The sequence below is a fragment of the Octopus bimaculoides genome, chromosome 10, assembly GCF_046866305.1.
Source record: "Octopus bimaculoides isolate indiv1 chromosome 10, ASM4686630v1, whole genome shotgun sequence".
Taxonomy (NCBI): Eukaryota; Metazoa; Mollusca; class Cephalopoda; order Octopoda; family Octopodidae; genus Octopus; species Octopus bimaculoides.
Window position 1 is genome coordinate 80,557,950 of NC_142937.1, and position 17,323 is coordinate 80,575,272.

At 39.8% G+C, this 17,323-nt stretch overlaps 1 protein-coding gene and 1 long non-coding RNA gene across 3 annotated transcripts in view; both read left to right on the plus strand.

The window, feature by feature from the left end:
* The window catches only part of LOC106883345 (polycomb protein EED), a 37,890-nt gene extending 32,899 nt beyond the window's left edge, over positions 1-4,991 (plus strand). For both annotated transcript variants that reach the window (XM_052971324.2, XM_052971323.2), the window contains exons 10-12: positions 644-796; positions 3,378-3,451; positions 4,622-4,991. In XM_052971324.2, coding sequence (XP_052827284.1) covers positions 644-796; positions 3,378-3,451; positions 4,622-4,748 — 354 coding nt within the window. In that variant the 3' untranslated portion in view covers positions 4,749-4,991. The remainder of the gene's footprint in view (positions 1-643; positions 797-3,377; positions 3,452-4,621) is intronic.
* A 10,346-nt stretch (positions 4,992-15,337) lies between these two features.
* LOC149133784 (uncharacterized) overlaps positions 15,338-17,323 on the plus strand; it is a 9,989-nt gene continuing 8,003 nt past the window's right edge. Inside the window, exon 1 of the long non-coding RNA XR_016243304.1 lies at positions 15,338-15,578. This is a non-coding gene — a long non-coding RNA (uncharacterized LOC149133784). The remainder of the gene's footprint in view (positions 15,579-17,323) is intronic.

A 17,323-nucleotide genomic window follows, 5' to 3' on the forward strand; every position in this document is an offset into this window, starting at 1 on the left:
CCATCAATTGTCTGTCTGTCTCTTATCTTGTTCTTCCTCTCTACCCTCCACTCGTCTTCTACATTCAATGTTAATGTAATCACAACCATGTAGCTTCATTGTTTTATCCATGTTTAATGACTCACCAATAAAGGGAGAAACCTTTTGTTGTTCACTGGAGACAACAGCTTCCTCAATGTTCTCTTTTTATTTTCATCATGATGACATCAAATGTAGCCATGCAAGTGAAAAACAGGCATGACCACCCACACTTCACATTTGAGTGTTCAGATGTTGGAGGGTGGAAAGCACCAGGAATATAAAAACCTTAGAATTGAAATTTCAGTTGGAAATTTTCAAGAACTCTTTGAGCAATGAAGATATTGGACTATTAACTGCTTCATCATACATTCTGTCCTGTTTACAGCCATTGTGCTATGCTGCTGGACAAGACATTTTTTAATATAGATGATGAAATTTGCAACTCCCCCCCCCCCTCCACTGATATGGAAAATAAATTTAAAACCAGAAAAGAAACAAGAATCTATTTTGCCTCAAATCTGTGAAGAATTGTTCCCAGTCTGCCAAATTTACTCCCCCCGTTCCCAATCTTGAAACTACCCACACTTCCTGTTCTTAATTTTATAAGTTGCATCTCTTTCAGTCATGTGAAAACTGTATTGTCTGTTGGAAACCTGGTCACCTCAACCAAACCGATCTAAAGCATTCAGATTCCACAACAACCATCTTACACAGATTCGAATACCGTGAGTGTGATATCTGGTATATGAGGTTCTCTATGGATTATTGGCAAAAGGTGGGTGAAAAACTTACTCTTCTCATCAAAATGGATTGTTGTTGTTGTTGTTGTATCTAAATATATTGGTTGTTTGTGATGCGCTGTTGATGTTCAGAGCTCAGGTTAACGCCTGTTTTCTCTGCTGACATTTGTTGGACAATTTGACTGGATCCCAATATGTCCAATGACTGCATTGAGCTCCAATGTCTGTTTTGGTATGGTTTCCATAGCTGGATGCCCTTCTTAATGCCAACCACTTCACAGACTGGACTGGGGTGCTTTTTATGTGGCACCTGCTCTAGTGTGGTTACCATGCAGCTTGTATATTATTATTATTATTATTATTATTATTATTTTGCCTTTCATCCTTTAGGGGTTGGTAATAAAATAAGCACCAGTTGAGCACTGGGGTCAATCTAATAGACTTACCCCACCCCCAGACTTACTGACCCTGTGCCAAAATTTGATACCACCCTCATCATCATCATCATCATTGGCAGTGTTAGCTATAGCCTAGTCACCCGTATTACGAACCAGGTGATAGACGAAGGAGTCATACCCAATGACTGGTGTAGCAGCATCATAGTCAACTGCTACAAAGGTAAAGGTGACGCTTTAGATACAAATAATTACAGAGGCATCAAGCTGTTAGATCAGGTTATGAAAGTTACAGAGAGGGTCATAGCCCAACTAATTAGGGAGCGAATCAATTTAGATGAGATGCAGTTTGGGTTCGTGCCAGGTAAAAGCACTACTGATGCCTTATTTCTAGTGAGACAGTTGCAGGAGAAATACCTAGCTAAGGATAAACCTCTGTACCTGGCTTTCGTTGACATGGAGAAAGCCTTTGACAGGGTCCCCCGATCCCTTATCTGGTGGTCAATGAGGAAACTTGGGATAGAAGAATGGTTAGTGAGAGCTGTGCGAGCCATGTACAGAGATGCTGCCAGTAAGGTGAGGGTTGGAAATGAGTACAGCAATGAATTCCGGGTAGAGGTAGGGGTCCACCAAGGTTCCGTCCTCAGCCCCCTCTTATTTATCATAGTCCTCCAGGCAATCACAGAGGAGTTCAAGACAGGTTGCCCCTGGGAGCTCCTCTATGCTGATGACCTTGCCCTAATTGCGGAGTCACTATCAGAACTAGAGGAGAAGTTTCAGGTGTGGAAGCAAGGTCTAGAATTGAAGGGCCTTAGAGTCAACCTAGCTAAAACCAAAATCCTAATAAGTAGGAAGGTAGATAAAACACAAACCCCTTCAGGTAGATGGCCCTGCTCAGTATGTAGAAAAGGAGTAGGTAGTAACTCTATAAGATGTACCTGGTGCAAGCTATGGACACATAAGAGGTGCAGCAACATCAAAGGCAGGTTAACTAGCAAGTTAGTTTTTGTTTGTGGCAGATGTTCAGGTGCAATAAAGACTGTAAACAAACAGGAAACAACTTCTATCTCATTCCAGGGTGAAAAACTAGAGGTAGTCGATAGCTTCCGCTATCTGGGTGACCAAGTTAGTAGTGGGGGTGGGTGCGCTGAAAGTGTAGCTGCTAGAATAAGAATAGCCTGGGCAAAGTTTAGAGAGCTCTTACCCCTGCTGGCGACAAAGGGACTCTCACTCAGAGTAAAAGGCAGACTGTATGACGCATGCGTACGAACAGCCATGCTACATGGCAGTGAAACATGGGCTGCAACTGCTGAGGACATACGTAAGCTCGCAAGGAATGAAGCCAGTATGCTCCGTTGGATGTGTAATGTCAATGTGAATACCCGTCAGAGTGTAAGTATCTTGAGAGAAAAGCTGAACATTAGAAGCATCAGTTGTGGTGTGCAAGAGAGACGATTGCGCTGGTATGGACATGTGGTGAGAATGGATGAGGATAGCTGCGTGAAAAAGTGCCACACCCTAACAGTTGAGGGAACCCGTGGAAGAGGTAGGCCCAGGAAGACCTGGGCTGAGGTGGTGAGGCAAGACCTTCGTACATTGGGCCTCACCGAGGCGATGACTACTGACCGAGACCTTTGGAAATGTGCTGTGCGTGAGAAGACCCGGCAAGCCAAGTAAGATCGTTGCCAGTGCCCCTGGACTGGTTCTTGTGTGGGTGGCACATGAGATGCACCATTTTGAGCGTGGCCGTTGCCAGTACCGCCTGACTGGCTCCCGTAGGATTTTCGAGCGAGATCGTTGCCAGTGCCCCTGGACTGGCTTGTGCGGGTGGCACATAAAAGACACCATTTCGAGCGTGGCCGTTTTCGTGCGGGTGACACGTAAAAACACCCACTACACTCTCTGAGTGGTTGGCGTTAGGAAGGGCATCCAGCTGTAGAAACTCTGCCAAATTAGACTGGAGCCTGGTGTTGCCATCCGGTTTCACCAGTCCTCAGTCAAATCGTCCAACCCATGCTAGCATGGAAAGCGGACGTTAAACGATGATGATGATGATGATTATTATTATTTCAGATAAACACAGTCAGGGTTTATCAATTTGTGTTATGGAATATTTGAATCTTCTTTATTTCAGTGACCTTCCGTAACCTCTGTTTGCCGGACGATGTGTGTCTTAGTCATGGTTGAGTGATCCCTTGTAATGATTTTGGTTTCTTTGCAGGTTATGGCACTTGGTAATCAAGTTGGTCGGCTGTTTGTATGGGACATGGATGTGGATGACCCTACAATGTCCAGGTAAATAATGCCATGTCCGACTACTTTTTGGGGGGACCCTGTTATCATTATTGAGGAGGATGACAATGATGACCATTGTCATCTCAAAAGTGTTATTGTCAGGGATCAGATGGTGAGTTCGACATTCTCAAAGATGGAGACCCCAGTTTCTGTCAGTTTCTTCATCTGTCCTTGGTGCATAGAATGTGCCAGGCTTCTAACTGGCACTTTGTTGGTTACAAGTCAAGGGTTTCAGTTGATCCGATCAACAGAACAGCCTGTTCATGAAGTTAACATGCAAGTGGCTGAGTACCCCACAGACACTCATACCCTTAACAGAGTTTGACAAGACTGGCCCCTTTTGAATTTGCAGGTACTACTCACTTTTGTCAGCTGAGTGGTCTGGAGCAGTGTGAAATAAAGTGTCTTGCTGAAGGACACAACACACTGCCAGGAATCGAACTCCCGATCTTATGATCATGAGCTGAATACTCTTAACCATTAAGTCATATGCCTTCACATGCCATGGTTAAGGTCACCATGGAATACATGTGACCAATGCGTTAATTCTAACCCTACAATTATTTCTATACCTAACGACATGGTTCAATATTATAATGATAATAAGGAAGTGATTAGAAATCTATTGAACCATGCAGAATGTAGATGAGTTGGGTGGGCGGTATGTTTATTTGATATTTCAGTCTTAAAATATTCAAAATATTGAAAATGAAATGTTAAACAACAGGTGAACTATTTCTAAACCCTGGGGTTACCAACTGACCATCTGAAGGGAAGACAAGCAGAAATGGTATTAGAATTAGAGAACTTTTGACTTGTAAGATGTGACTGTAAGCGCTTAATAGCGACCAGTTTTTCAAGACGTGATCCGTTGACATATTTAACACCACCTTTTGGTCCTTCCGTGCCTTTAGTGGGGCCCAGTCTGTTACAAGCGTTTAGTCCAGGTTTCTGCCCTGAAAGTGAGTTGCTTGTTGTGTTTGAACATCTTTCAATGCTACGAAGACCCTTTTAAGACCCTTTCCTACCTCAACCTTACAGATGCCTTGCAAACATGATAATTCCTCTTCTTCTTCTGACCAAATCATAACAATGAATTTACCCACCAGACTTAGTGACTTTTTGTCTTCATTCTCCTACAAAATGTTTCTTTTTCCCATTCTTTCTCAGGTGCACTGTTCTGATAAACAGTAAATGTTCAACAGCGATACGACAGACTGCGTTTAGTCGTGATGGCAGCATCCTTCTCTCTGTTTGTGACGACGGCACAATATGGCGCTGGGACCGGGTGAAATAGGAAACTCCATCAAATGTTTCTACTCCATCACATCCATCCATTTCTCTCTCCCCTTCTCAACCTTTTTCTCTCATACTTCACCTTCTCTCTCTCTCTCCCCACCCACCATCAACAGTGTGCCTGCAATAATGTCCACTGCCAGATATCTCTACAAAATAACTGACACATTTCACTATTTCACTTTCAAACTGATTGAATGCATTTTTTCTTTTTTTTAAAAAAAAGGAGTATAACCCTTCTTAACTAATGTCTTTGTTTCTTTCATTATTATTATTATTATTATTATTGAGTGAGAGAGCAGTGCATGCCATCAAAGTGACACTGGGGTAAAATATACGAAGCCCAATATACCCATCATGACTACCTGTCTGATAAGGGTACACCAGGTACATGCATCACAACTATATGTATGCGACATGGTGATCTCATATCAAAATAAACAGTGCATGACCTCGCAGGTGGGGCCCAGTTAGAATCTTCTTCAGGTCGAGTAGCCCATCCTGCTCAAAAGGTCCCTGAATAAGGTTCGTTTAAGGATGTTGAGCAAAACACCCATGTTTCCAAAGGTGAATTATTCAAACCCCAAAGAATTCCTCTCAACACGTGGCTATGATGCTCCCCCACTACTTCTGCTCATGATCAGAGATGCACATATTGTCAGCCACCAAGGGACATGCTCAACTGATTAAGGTCAAATAACTGACAAGCAAATCTGTGGTATTAAGCAGAATATTTGTTGTAGCCCATCTTTTTATACCAAGACAAAACAATGTACATGATAACACTTCCAATCAATTAAGATCAGAATCCATGAGAGCCACTGCATGGTACAGCATCCGGGCATTTATTATTATTATTATTATTATTATTATTATTATTATTGTTATTATTATTATTATTAAGGTGGTGAACTGGCTGAATTGTTAGCATGCCGGACAAACTGCTTAGCAGCATTTTATCCATCTTTACATTGTGAGTTCAAATTCCACTGAGATTGACTTTGCCTTTCATCTTTTCAGGGTCGATAAATTAAGTACCAGCTGAATACTGGGGTCGATGTCATTGACTTACCACCCCCTCCCCCCAAATTTCAGGCCTTGTGCCTTTATTAAGGAAGCAGAGTGGCAGAAAATGGAGTGCTTTGTTGTATTTAAGTTATATCTTTTATGTTCTGAGTTCAGATCCTCTGTTCATCCTTCTGGGGTTTATGAAATAATATACCAGTCATATATTAAGCTCAGTTTTAGTTGGCACCCCTACCACCTCTACAAACACTACCCTCATCCCTTCATTCATAATTGTGAACCTTTGGTCAAGATCAGGAATTTCCTTTCATTCTTGGAGCAAGTTCACTTCATAAACATTGCAACTTGTGATTCTGTTTCCTAAACTCTGCTTGCTGTGTACACCTGTTAGAAAAAATTGTAATTAATATCCCACAGGTGCAATAGAGGTATATTGTTGACCCACTGGCAGAATCCTTTCAATGAAGGACTAAATACCATGTAGTCTTTTAGTTCTATCCTCATACATCAGGTGGGGAGGGGTGTCAAATATCTCCAGAGACAACTGTGTCTTAAATTGGGGGAATAATTTGGTGGACTTCTATAAATTTCAGTCTTATTTTATTATTAGCATCTCTCATCTAAAAAATAACTTATTTTAATATAAATATTTTGATATGCGTGTTAAGTTTTGTTTAGAAGTTGGAGTGGGGGGGGGGGGGGCAGATGGAGATTGCAGAAACTTGTGAACTATATTTTTAATATATCAAGAAAACTATTTTCATCATCTAAAAAAAAAACAAAAAAATAAAAAACTGTAATTACATTTTAAATTCAGTTTCACTGCAACAATTATTGTAGTGGAATTGTTCTTGGGCCTGGTTTGTGCAACATTAATTTTTGACACCTCAAAAAATATGGCAAATTTAACAGTTCTAATGCATTTTGAAATGGTCATTCTACAACATACCATATTTTAATGTGTATAAGGAACCCCCTAATTCTGAGGGCCTAAAATTTGGAAAAAAAGGTTTTGTAAGGGATTATAATACTATCCATGTATAAGAAACTCCCATATTTTTTAACCTAATTTTTGACAAAAAAGGATTCCTTATACACGTTAGAATATGGTAATTGCTTTGTTTTTAATACACAATCTCAGATCTAGTCACAGCATGAATAAATGTGTATGAGAAAACAATCGAATGAATGATAACTGCAGTTGTCTCCCTTTTTGCGCTGTGGACTTTGTTTTTGATCCTTTACCAAAAGAAGTAAGAAAGGGCTGGGATTGGTCAAACTGACCTCAACATGACCTGGTGGTAGTACAGCTGGAAAAGTGTGTCTTTGATGATGATGATATAAAACACAGACGTGGCTGTGTGGTAAGAGGTTTACTCTCCAACCGTATGGTTCCAGGTTCAATCCTACTGCATGGCACTGTGGGCAAGTGCCTTCTCTTACAGCTCTGGGCAGAGCTAAACCTTGAGTGAATTTTGTAGTCAGAAACTGAAAGAAGGTTGGTGTATATGTGTGTTGTGTGTTACTTTCTCGGTTTGACATCACATGAGTTTTAAATGAATCACCATCGTGTAAGCAGTGGAAACGTGTCTGGTAATGGAGAAAAATTATCTTGTTGAGCATCTGGCTGTAGAAATTCTCCACCTCAACAATATTCTGTCCAACCCATGTAAGCAAGTGGGCATTAAAACAATGATAAAAATTATGTGTGTGTGTATATAATCATCATCGTTTAATGTCCGCTTTCCATGCTAGTATGATATATGTACTTGTGCCGGTGGCATGTGAAAAAGCATTCGAGCGAAGTCGTTGCCTAACCCTAACCCTAACCCTAACCCTAACCCAATAGGATTATGTTCCCTAAAGATCAACTGATGGTGGGGGACGAATCTGGTTTAAGATTAAAAGACGTTTTTACAAAGAGCAGACGTGAAATGCTGTAGGAGTTCAGACGAATGTTTCAACAACTATGATAAGTTTAAGCAATCAAAGAAGAGAAACAAAAGTACATCCTGTTGGTTGCCATAGAAAAAGAATCACAAACACAAATAAAAGAGGTCTCTTTGCAGTTTCGCGTAAGAGTTTTAGAAATATGATGGCAACAAAGAAACTTCAACCGAGCTGTTGGGGGTATATACCAAATTAATTACATGTGATATGAAATAATATCAATAATAGGAGTTCCTACATGTGATATGAAATAATAGGAGTTCCTACATGTGATATGAAATAAGGTGAAGATGGAATTTGTTGGTCAAAGAGGAATTGTCATTGGTCTTGGAATGAGATTGAGATACGAATTAGAGCACGAAAGTTGGAGAGTGTCTCAACATTATAGGACATATCCTCGAAGAAGATCCAGAACAAGCTGTTTCTCAGTAGCAGAGGTGCTTAGTGGAAACAAAGTGGGGCCATGACCTTAGATGGGGTGGGATCAGTTCTGGCGAAATAATTTCGATTCTTTTATATTTTCCAAAACTATTTGGTTAAATTGAAAAGCCACAGTTATAGAGTCTAAAACCTTCATGAAGAATTTGCAAAATAACATAAATTGTGTCTGAAAGTTGTGGCATTGTGGACGGCTGCCTGAAAGGAATCTCGCATGAACTGGTTAATCTGAAGAAATGGCAAACAGACTTTAACTTGATCCATGCTTACCATAATTGGGGATATTTCCATAAACGGGAGTCGCAAATTCGTCAGAGAATGAAAAAGTGGACGAGAAGCAGAAACTGAATTGGGTTGCATCACAAAACTTGCATAAACTCGTGTGATTCAGACCAAACTTTACCATTAAAAAAATCAATAATAGGAGTTCCTACGCTGTCACTGATCATTGCAGAAATAGCACCCAAGTTTCCCTTAATTCACAACTATCTTAAGAAAAAGGAAAGGCCATATTAGATCATTTAGCCCCCAGAATCCATCAAAGAGTCATATTACCACAGTTGGAATCCGTTTGACTACATGACTTTACGATTACAATAACAACAACCATAGAATTTAAATAGAGACTCTGACGAATGCTTGTTACATAAGGGCGGCCACAATGTCGGTGAAGTCGGCCAGAATCGAACCTCCCTTCACGTTATAGATCTACAAGTTCAATGCCCAACTCACACAACCAATTTCTATTTTGTTCCATGCTTGGTTTATTTCATCAGCCTCACCTGTTATTTCTGAACATTTTTATTGTCAAGGTTTATTTTTTTAAAGTGAAGTTTACTTAATGCACCCCCACCCCCTACTTTATGTCCTCTGATACACAAGATGGAGTCTGAGCTGATGAGATAACAATTACTTCAATCATTTTGGAATAAATGTTGGGGATTCTCTGGGAAAGTAAGAAATGACAACATGGCTGACAGTTGCTGTGAACAGCTGAGTCTCCCGTGAACGGTGAGCCTTTGATATAATATACATGGACATGATGACCGCAGCTCGATTTCAGGAAACGCCACTGCTTCGTTGTTCTCTTAAAGCAGCACGAATGTGACTTTTGAGTTCTGCTTTGGATCTACAATTCTTGGCACAGATGTAGCAACGATGGACGCTTCTTGCAGCAGGTGTTCAGAGAGCTGATTACCCATGCTCACACATAATGCCATCACCCTATCAGGGTGAGTCTTTTACCTTTTTTTTTCGGTTACGACCATCCAAAGTATACAACACATAATAAGCGATGTCAAAAATCAAGCGATGCTTGTTCGAAACTTTTTTTAAAGTGTGGAGAGGCCTTACACAGGACCAACCCACTCTCTAAACGATGAATGCATTTGCCAAAAAGAAGACCGAGTCTACAGTGATTCTCAGTCGGGGTCCAAAATAGTAAATTGAGGATCTACAGTAGTACTTTAAGGGTCCATGAAAAGACTTTGTATTTTGTATTTCGTCTTTCACCCGTTCACGGGTGAAAGACGAAATACAAAATTTGATAGAAGTTTCTGTAAAATTAACTTTTAAAGCTAGAGTGGCTACGGGAGTCCACCAAAATAAAAGAGAACTCAAAGGGATCCATAAGCAAAGAAAAACTGAGAACTGCTGGTCGTCATCACTGGATACAAAGAAAGTCACAGGCGTTACATCAAGGATGTCGTTTCCCCAGGGAGAATGCCTAAACAATGATCAGGGGTCTCTCACTACCAGCTGTTAGATGGTCGTTGGTTCTACTGAGTTCATACACACATATTCTCTCTCTCTCACACACACACATACTGACACATATGTATATGCAAATATACACACACACAAGACTGAGTGAAGAAACGAAAGAAAGTAGCATACAACACATTTGACAGGCGTCACATATATTAGTTTCAAATCTTGCCACCAGGACAGAAATTTCTGAGGATGGTGTAAGCCGATTACATCGACCCCCAATGCTTTACTGGTACTTATTTTATCGACCGAGAAAGAGATGAAAAGGAAAGTCGACTTTGGCAGAATTTGAATTTAGAACGTAAAAACGGATGAAATAAACATTTTTCCCGGTGCGTTAACAATTCTGCCAGCTTAATGACTTAGGAATTACATGTATTATTTAACATGGCTTATAATCATTCAAAAGAAAAGTAAAAAAATGGAGATATAGCATTTAATAAAAATTTATTATCTGCAAAAATCAGTCACTTACAGCTGTTTCAATTAAGCCTAAAAGATTAAAATAACAATTATTAAAGCCATTATATTAGGCATCTATTATATTATCATCTGCTGCGATGATTCTAAAATTCAACACCTAAAAACCTAACAATATATCTGTTTTCTACTCCTCTGATGAGATTTTGCCTAGTATAATGGCTTTAATAATTGCTATTTTAATCTTTTAGGCTTAATTGAAACAGCTGTAAGTGACTGTCTGATTTTTGCAGATGATAACTTTTTATTAAATGCTATATCCCCATTTTCTTACTCTTCTTTTGAATGATTATAAACCATGGTTTATATATAAACATATTATTTTATGAATATTATTATTATTCACAATAAATATTAAATATCGGACCAGTAATTCATTGGATGTTACTATCACTTAATGAGGCTAATTTAACCTCTAATTGAATATATATATATATACTCCTTCACAACATTCTCACACATCTGTCTTGTATAACAAGTTTTCTGAAATAACTTAGTATTTTAAATTCAGTTCTCTTTGAAGAGGTGGATGCTCATTTTACCATGTTGAGATTAGATATGTCTGCAAAGCAATTATTTATGATATACTCCATTACAATATAACACTGTGTAACACGGTTTTTTATCCTTGGGTAGGAGCTGTTATTTCCTATTTGCTTACCCCAACAAAGTATGAAAAATGGCTAATATTACCTTCAAACTTTGCTTTTGTTATGTTTATTCAAACTTCAAAGAATCCCTCTCAACACATGGCTATGATGCTTCCCCCACTACTCCTGCTCAGGATCAGAGATGTACATATAGTCAGTCACTAAGGGATATGGTCAAGCAACTGACAAGTAAATCTGTGGTATTGAGCAGAATATTTGCTATAATGATATCTCTGCTTCAGCAACTCTGGAATAGCAGTCATTTCCTTTGATTTCTAGATAGAAGCAAATAAGAAATAACACTTACTGACCAAAGATAAAGATAAAGAAAATTGTTACACAGTGTAATTATAATTGCAAGTATACAATATCCATTAACATATGTGGAAATTGATTTCATGTTTTATATTAAGTATATTGATGAATATTGAGAACTTCCAAACAGATACGGGGAGAAGTTGTTAAAACTTAGGTGTATTCTTGAACACTTATAAATTTTTTAATATTTATCTTCAGACTATAGTAAATGCTATTTATAAACTTCAACTCTAACCTTTAAAATTAATTTTTAATCCCAAACCACAGTTGTTAATAATAAATAAATAAGGCCAAGTTTAAGGGTAAAACTTTACAAACACCATCATCAAAAGGATTTTGCTTTTATTTCATCCTTCTTGATTTAATTATCGAATACCCTGTTTTACTATAGTGAAGGCACATCACGGTTAGGGTGTTGGACTAATGGTTGTAAGATTGTGGCTTCTTAGCCCATATATGTAGTGTTTTTGAGCTGAAAGAAGAAAAAATGTTTCCTTCTCAAGCCATGCTAGGCTCATAAGGGTCGGTTTCCTGGTTTCAGTGGCGTATAAATTCCCCACCTGGACAAGACACTGATCTGTCGCAGGATTACTCATTTTTGCCAGTTGAGTGGACTGGAGCAACGTGAAATGAAGTGTTTTGTTCAAGAACACAACGTATCACTCGGTCCAGGAATCGAAACCACAATCCCACAATCTTACAATTTTTGAGCAGAACACTTCATATTATATTTGTATATGCATATATATATATATATATATATATATATATATATATGAGGATAGCTGCGTGAAAAAGTGCCACACCCTAACAGTTGAAGGAACCCGTGGAAGAGGTAGGCCCAGGAAGACCTGGGCTGAGGTGGTGAGGCAAGACCTTTGTACATTGGGCCTCACCGAGGCGATGACTACTGACCGAGACCTTTGGAAATGTGCTGTGCGTGAGAAGACCCGGCAAGCCAAGTAAGATCGTTGCCAGTGCCCCTGGACTGGCTCTTGTGCGGGTGGCACATGAGATGCACCATTTTGAGCGTGGCTGTTGCCAGTACCGCCTGACTGGCTCCCGTAGGATTTTCGAGTGAGATCGTTGCCAGTGCCCCTGGACTGGTTTGTGCGGGTGGCACATAAAAGACACCATTTCGAGCATGGCCGTTTTCGTGCGGGTGACACGTAAAAGCACCCACTACACTCTCTGAGTGGTTGGCGTTAGGAAGGGCATCCAGCTGTAGAAACTCTGCCAAATTAGACTGGAGCCTGGTGTTGCTATCCGGTTTCACCAGTCCTCAGTCAAATCGTCCAACCCATGCTAGCATGGAAAGCGGACGTTAAACGATGATGATGATGATGATGATGATATATATATATTCTTGTTGTTTGTACTTGTAATTGTGTACCATGTTCTCCGTTTTTTGTCTTTGTTGCCATACACATTCGCTAGCTTTCTTACAAAAAATCTAATGTTCTTAGCTTAGACTTTTTGGAGGGCAACCAGATCGAACTGTCTCAAGTGTAACTGCCCGAAACAGTAGGGACTTCTGGTAACTTGACTGAGGAAAGAAGGCCACATATGACCCGTCTTTTTTTTGCCTATCCTTCTAATTGTTTCTCCTGTCCGCCTTTGTATCGTATATCTGTCCAAATGTTTTATTGTCCTCTATTGCGTTTTTGTTCCATTTTAAAAATATTTATCTACACACACACACACACACACACTGTATATTCAACCCAAGCTGTTATATTTAATCTGTTTCTCCGTATAATTGCCTCCATATCTGCTCACCCGGATTCTTCTTCTTGTCACTCTTTACTTCCAGACGTTGTAGTCTGAGTTCGGATCATTTGAGCGCTGCTAAGTGTCTTTTATACGGAGAAGCTCTGGATCTCATCTGTTGACTATGTATGATATTTATATGCGCGTGTGTGTGTGTAAGTGTGCGCACACACACACACACACACACACACACACACACACACACACACACTTTAAAAACATTGTCGTTCCTGAATTTAAAAGACACACTTTGAATGTTAATTATGAATTTATGAACGACAAGGGAAAAGGTCCAGGAGAAACCAACGTTTTACAAGTGCTTTTCATAGATATATATTAAGAGTACATAAAGATATACTCTAAGATAAGACTACATAAAGATGTATACTAAGAGTACTCTAAGAGTACACACAGATGTACTCAAGAAGTTTACCAGGATATTTAATAACGAAAAACCGCGTAAGCCAGCATTTTTTTCTTCTTCAAAAATTAAAAAAAACTATATTTACTCGACGTTTGTTTGGCAGTCCGAAATACTTACTATTGTCTGGTGTGTTGAAGGGAAGTGGTGTACAAATGCCTTTCCCTCCCCACTCACCTATCTCCAACTTTATCCCGACCCCAGGTGTTCAGAAAGATGTTTGCACCAAGCAAACATCGACCCTTGGGTAGTCTTCGTTCGTCATTCAGGTGTCCATCTAATACACTTCTAACCCGTTCGACTCACCTTGTCTGGCCAACAACCCCTTCCTCCCAGCCTCATCAGGATTTCAATGCAGAGGCCCCTGGGTGGTGGGGTCGCGTTAGTTTACATTCTGATAGAGCACACACACTGTGTAAGCATAACATCCACTAAATCCTTCCCTTCCTCCCTCACCCACCCCCTTCTTTCAACATTTCTCCCTCCACCCCCTAAATAAACACGTTAGGAATGCTGGGGAGAAGCGGTGAGGTGGAAAGGGGCTGGTTATAGGGGACACTAATCTCCCTTCCACTGCCTCCTCACTCTCCTTCATCTGATAAATGAAGCCAGAGTTCTAAGTTCGTCCCCTGGCGGAGAAACCGAGCAGAACTCGCACTTCTTAAACAATATTTAAATTCCGGAAATGACGTGGATTGTGTGTGTGTGTGTGTGTGTGTGGTGTTATATGTATATATGTATGCATGGTGTATGTGTGCGCATGTGTCTATATATTTAAAATTATATATATGTGTGTGTGTGTGTGTGTTTGCTTGTGTAAATACGAGTATTCCTTTTCCCGCTCCCTCCCCACGCAGCTGTATGTTGGATCGGCAGCCGTACAAAGGATGTTTCGTTCTTCTAAACAAACTGGATTCTTTACAAGACAAGACCACATCGCAGACATAATTCCTGAATGCAACCAACAGGAAGACACGCACTCAGCAACAACAGCCAGCTCCCCCTCTCTCTCTCTAGTCTATTTACTTTAAAACACGCACACACGCGCGCGCACAGTTAGATACATAGACAAGAGATACATCAGGCTGGACAGGTAAACTGGAAAAGATGATAGTAGTAGTAATAGTGGTGATGGTGGTGGTGTTTCCTAGACCAAGTCATCCTTGATCGATTAAGAACTTTAACCAAAGACGTTCCAGTCGTGACCATCCATCTTTTATTGAAGATATCCTGTATATGTTTCCTGTTGTTTGTTCAGTTTTCAAGACAATAGGATTTGACTGCTATTTCTAGCATGTGACGAGACCGTAAAAGGCCCATCACTTTTTGTTTAACCCTGATCGACCAGATCTACGATTTGAACGCGTTCCAGTCGTGACCAACGCATTTATTGTAAATATTCCATCTGCCTGAGACTACATTGTCAAACGTCATTACTTTTTTTTGATCATGAGAGACTTGGCTGCTATTTTTAGCTGGACGATTGACCTTGTAGAGGTCACCCCTGTTGTATGTTGTGACGTGGAGGTAACGGATGATCCACCTGTTGATTGGTGGGGGTCACGGAAAGGGAATTACGATTAAACTCTTTAAGGAATTGGTTCTTTTGCTCGGCGAAGGCTGGGTTATCTCTTTTGGGGTTCATGTTTTGCCTCCCAGAGTGTCTTTGACTCACTTCAGTGATATAATGGAGGGGAGGGGAGGGAGAGATATTAAGGGGGTGGGTGAGGAGAAGAGAGTTTAAGAAAAAGAAGAGAAGGGAAAAGATAATGACAAGGGGGTGGGGAAGAGAGACAGAGGACAAGAAATTAAAAAGGAGGGAGAGGTGCAGGAGGAGACGCGATAAAGTGAGAGGGTGAGGAGAGTGTAGAAAGGGGTGGAGGGAGATATCTGTAGACTTAACAAATGAGAAACTGACCCTCCCACGGAAAACGCTTTATTTGCAAGACATTATGTAAGTGTGATTAAGCCGAAGAAACGGGACGGACACAGACACACACACACATGCGTACGTATATATATATATATATATATTTTAAATAACGTTGACCACTAACGTGGACAATTAATGTGCTAGAAATAGATCACATCTTGTGTCTATTAAGACCTAAATTGCTCTCAACATGAAATATAGCAGTGAGAGCAATTTAGGTCTTAATAGACACAAGATGTGATCTATTTCTAGCACATTAATTGTCCACGTTAGTGGTCAACGTTATTTTAAAAAATGTACCTTAATCCCCTGAGATTGCAGATATTATTTCTGAATCTCTTTGATTCTTTAGATGTGCTGGCCTCCTGATAATTAATCGATATTAATTAATATATGATTAATTACCATATTTTATAATAATATATATATATATATATGTATATATATGCATGTATACACACATGTATAGACACATACATGTGTTATTATATATATCTGCATTACACACACACACACACATACACACATATATATATATATATATATATATTGTACGTGCACATATACATACATATATAGACACGTATATATACACGTATATAGACATATACACAAATACATTTATGGCCACGTCCATCACAGCATTATAACGAAGTTTCCTTAATTTTAGTCTCCCTTTTAAACATACATACATACATACATACATACATTCTTACATATATATATATATATATTCATTCATCCACACGTACATGCATTCATTCCTTCATTCACACATACATACATACATACATACATACATACATACATACATACATACATACATATATATATTCATTCATCCACACATACATGCATTCATTCTTTCATCCACACATACATACATACATACATACATACATTCATACATATATATATATATTCATTCATCCACACGTACATGCATTCATTCCTTCATCCACACATACATACATACATACATACATACATACATTACATACATACATACATTCATACATATATGTATTTGTATTTATGTATTTATGTGTTTCAGCCAAGTGACTGCGGTCATGCTGGTGCACCACCGTGATTTTCACGTTCCTTGCATGGCTCTTTTCCCCCACCTGACATGGTCCAATCAAGAGTTTTGATGGCACATCTGGTGTATAAGAGAATTTGACACAGCTGCCCTAAACTGCGTCTCATTACGAGCCATTGGTTCGTCTGGTATCGTGGAGAGGAAAGCGTCAAGTTTTGTCTTGAAGACCTCCGCATCCATGTCTTGCATGTCTCTCAAATGTTTTGGCAGGGCATTGAAGAGCTGAGGTCCTCTGAAACCGAGGCTGCTGCAGTATCTCGTTCTTATGTGAGATGCAGTGGACGGTACCTTTGGCACCATGCTGTGGCGACCCGTGCGGGCATTCCTGTAGTACTTGATACCAAAGTTTGGCACCAGTCCTTCCAGTATTTTCCATATGTATATTATTACATATCTCTCCCGCCTGCGCTCCAGGGAGTAGAGACCTAGTGCCTTCAGTCGCTCCCTGTAGTTCATCTGTTGGACTGTGGCGATCTTTTTTGTATAGTGCCGCTGAATTGCCTCGAGTTCTGCTGTCCGCTTAACACTGTGTGGTGACCACAACTGAGAGCAATAGTCTAGGCGGCTCAGAACAAATGTCTTCCATAGAATCAACATGACTTTTTGATCCCTTGTACGGAAAGTCCTCAGTATCCACCCTGCCAGTTGTCTGCACTTTGCTGTCAACTTGACAATGTGCATGTGAAATGATGCATCACTACACATGTTGATGCCCAGATCT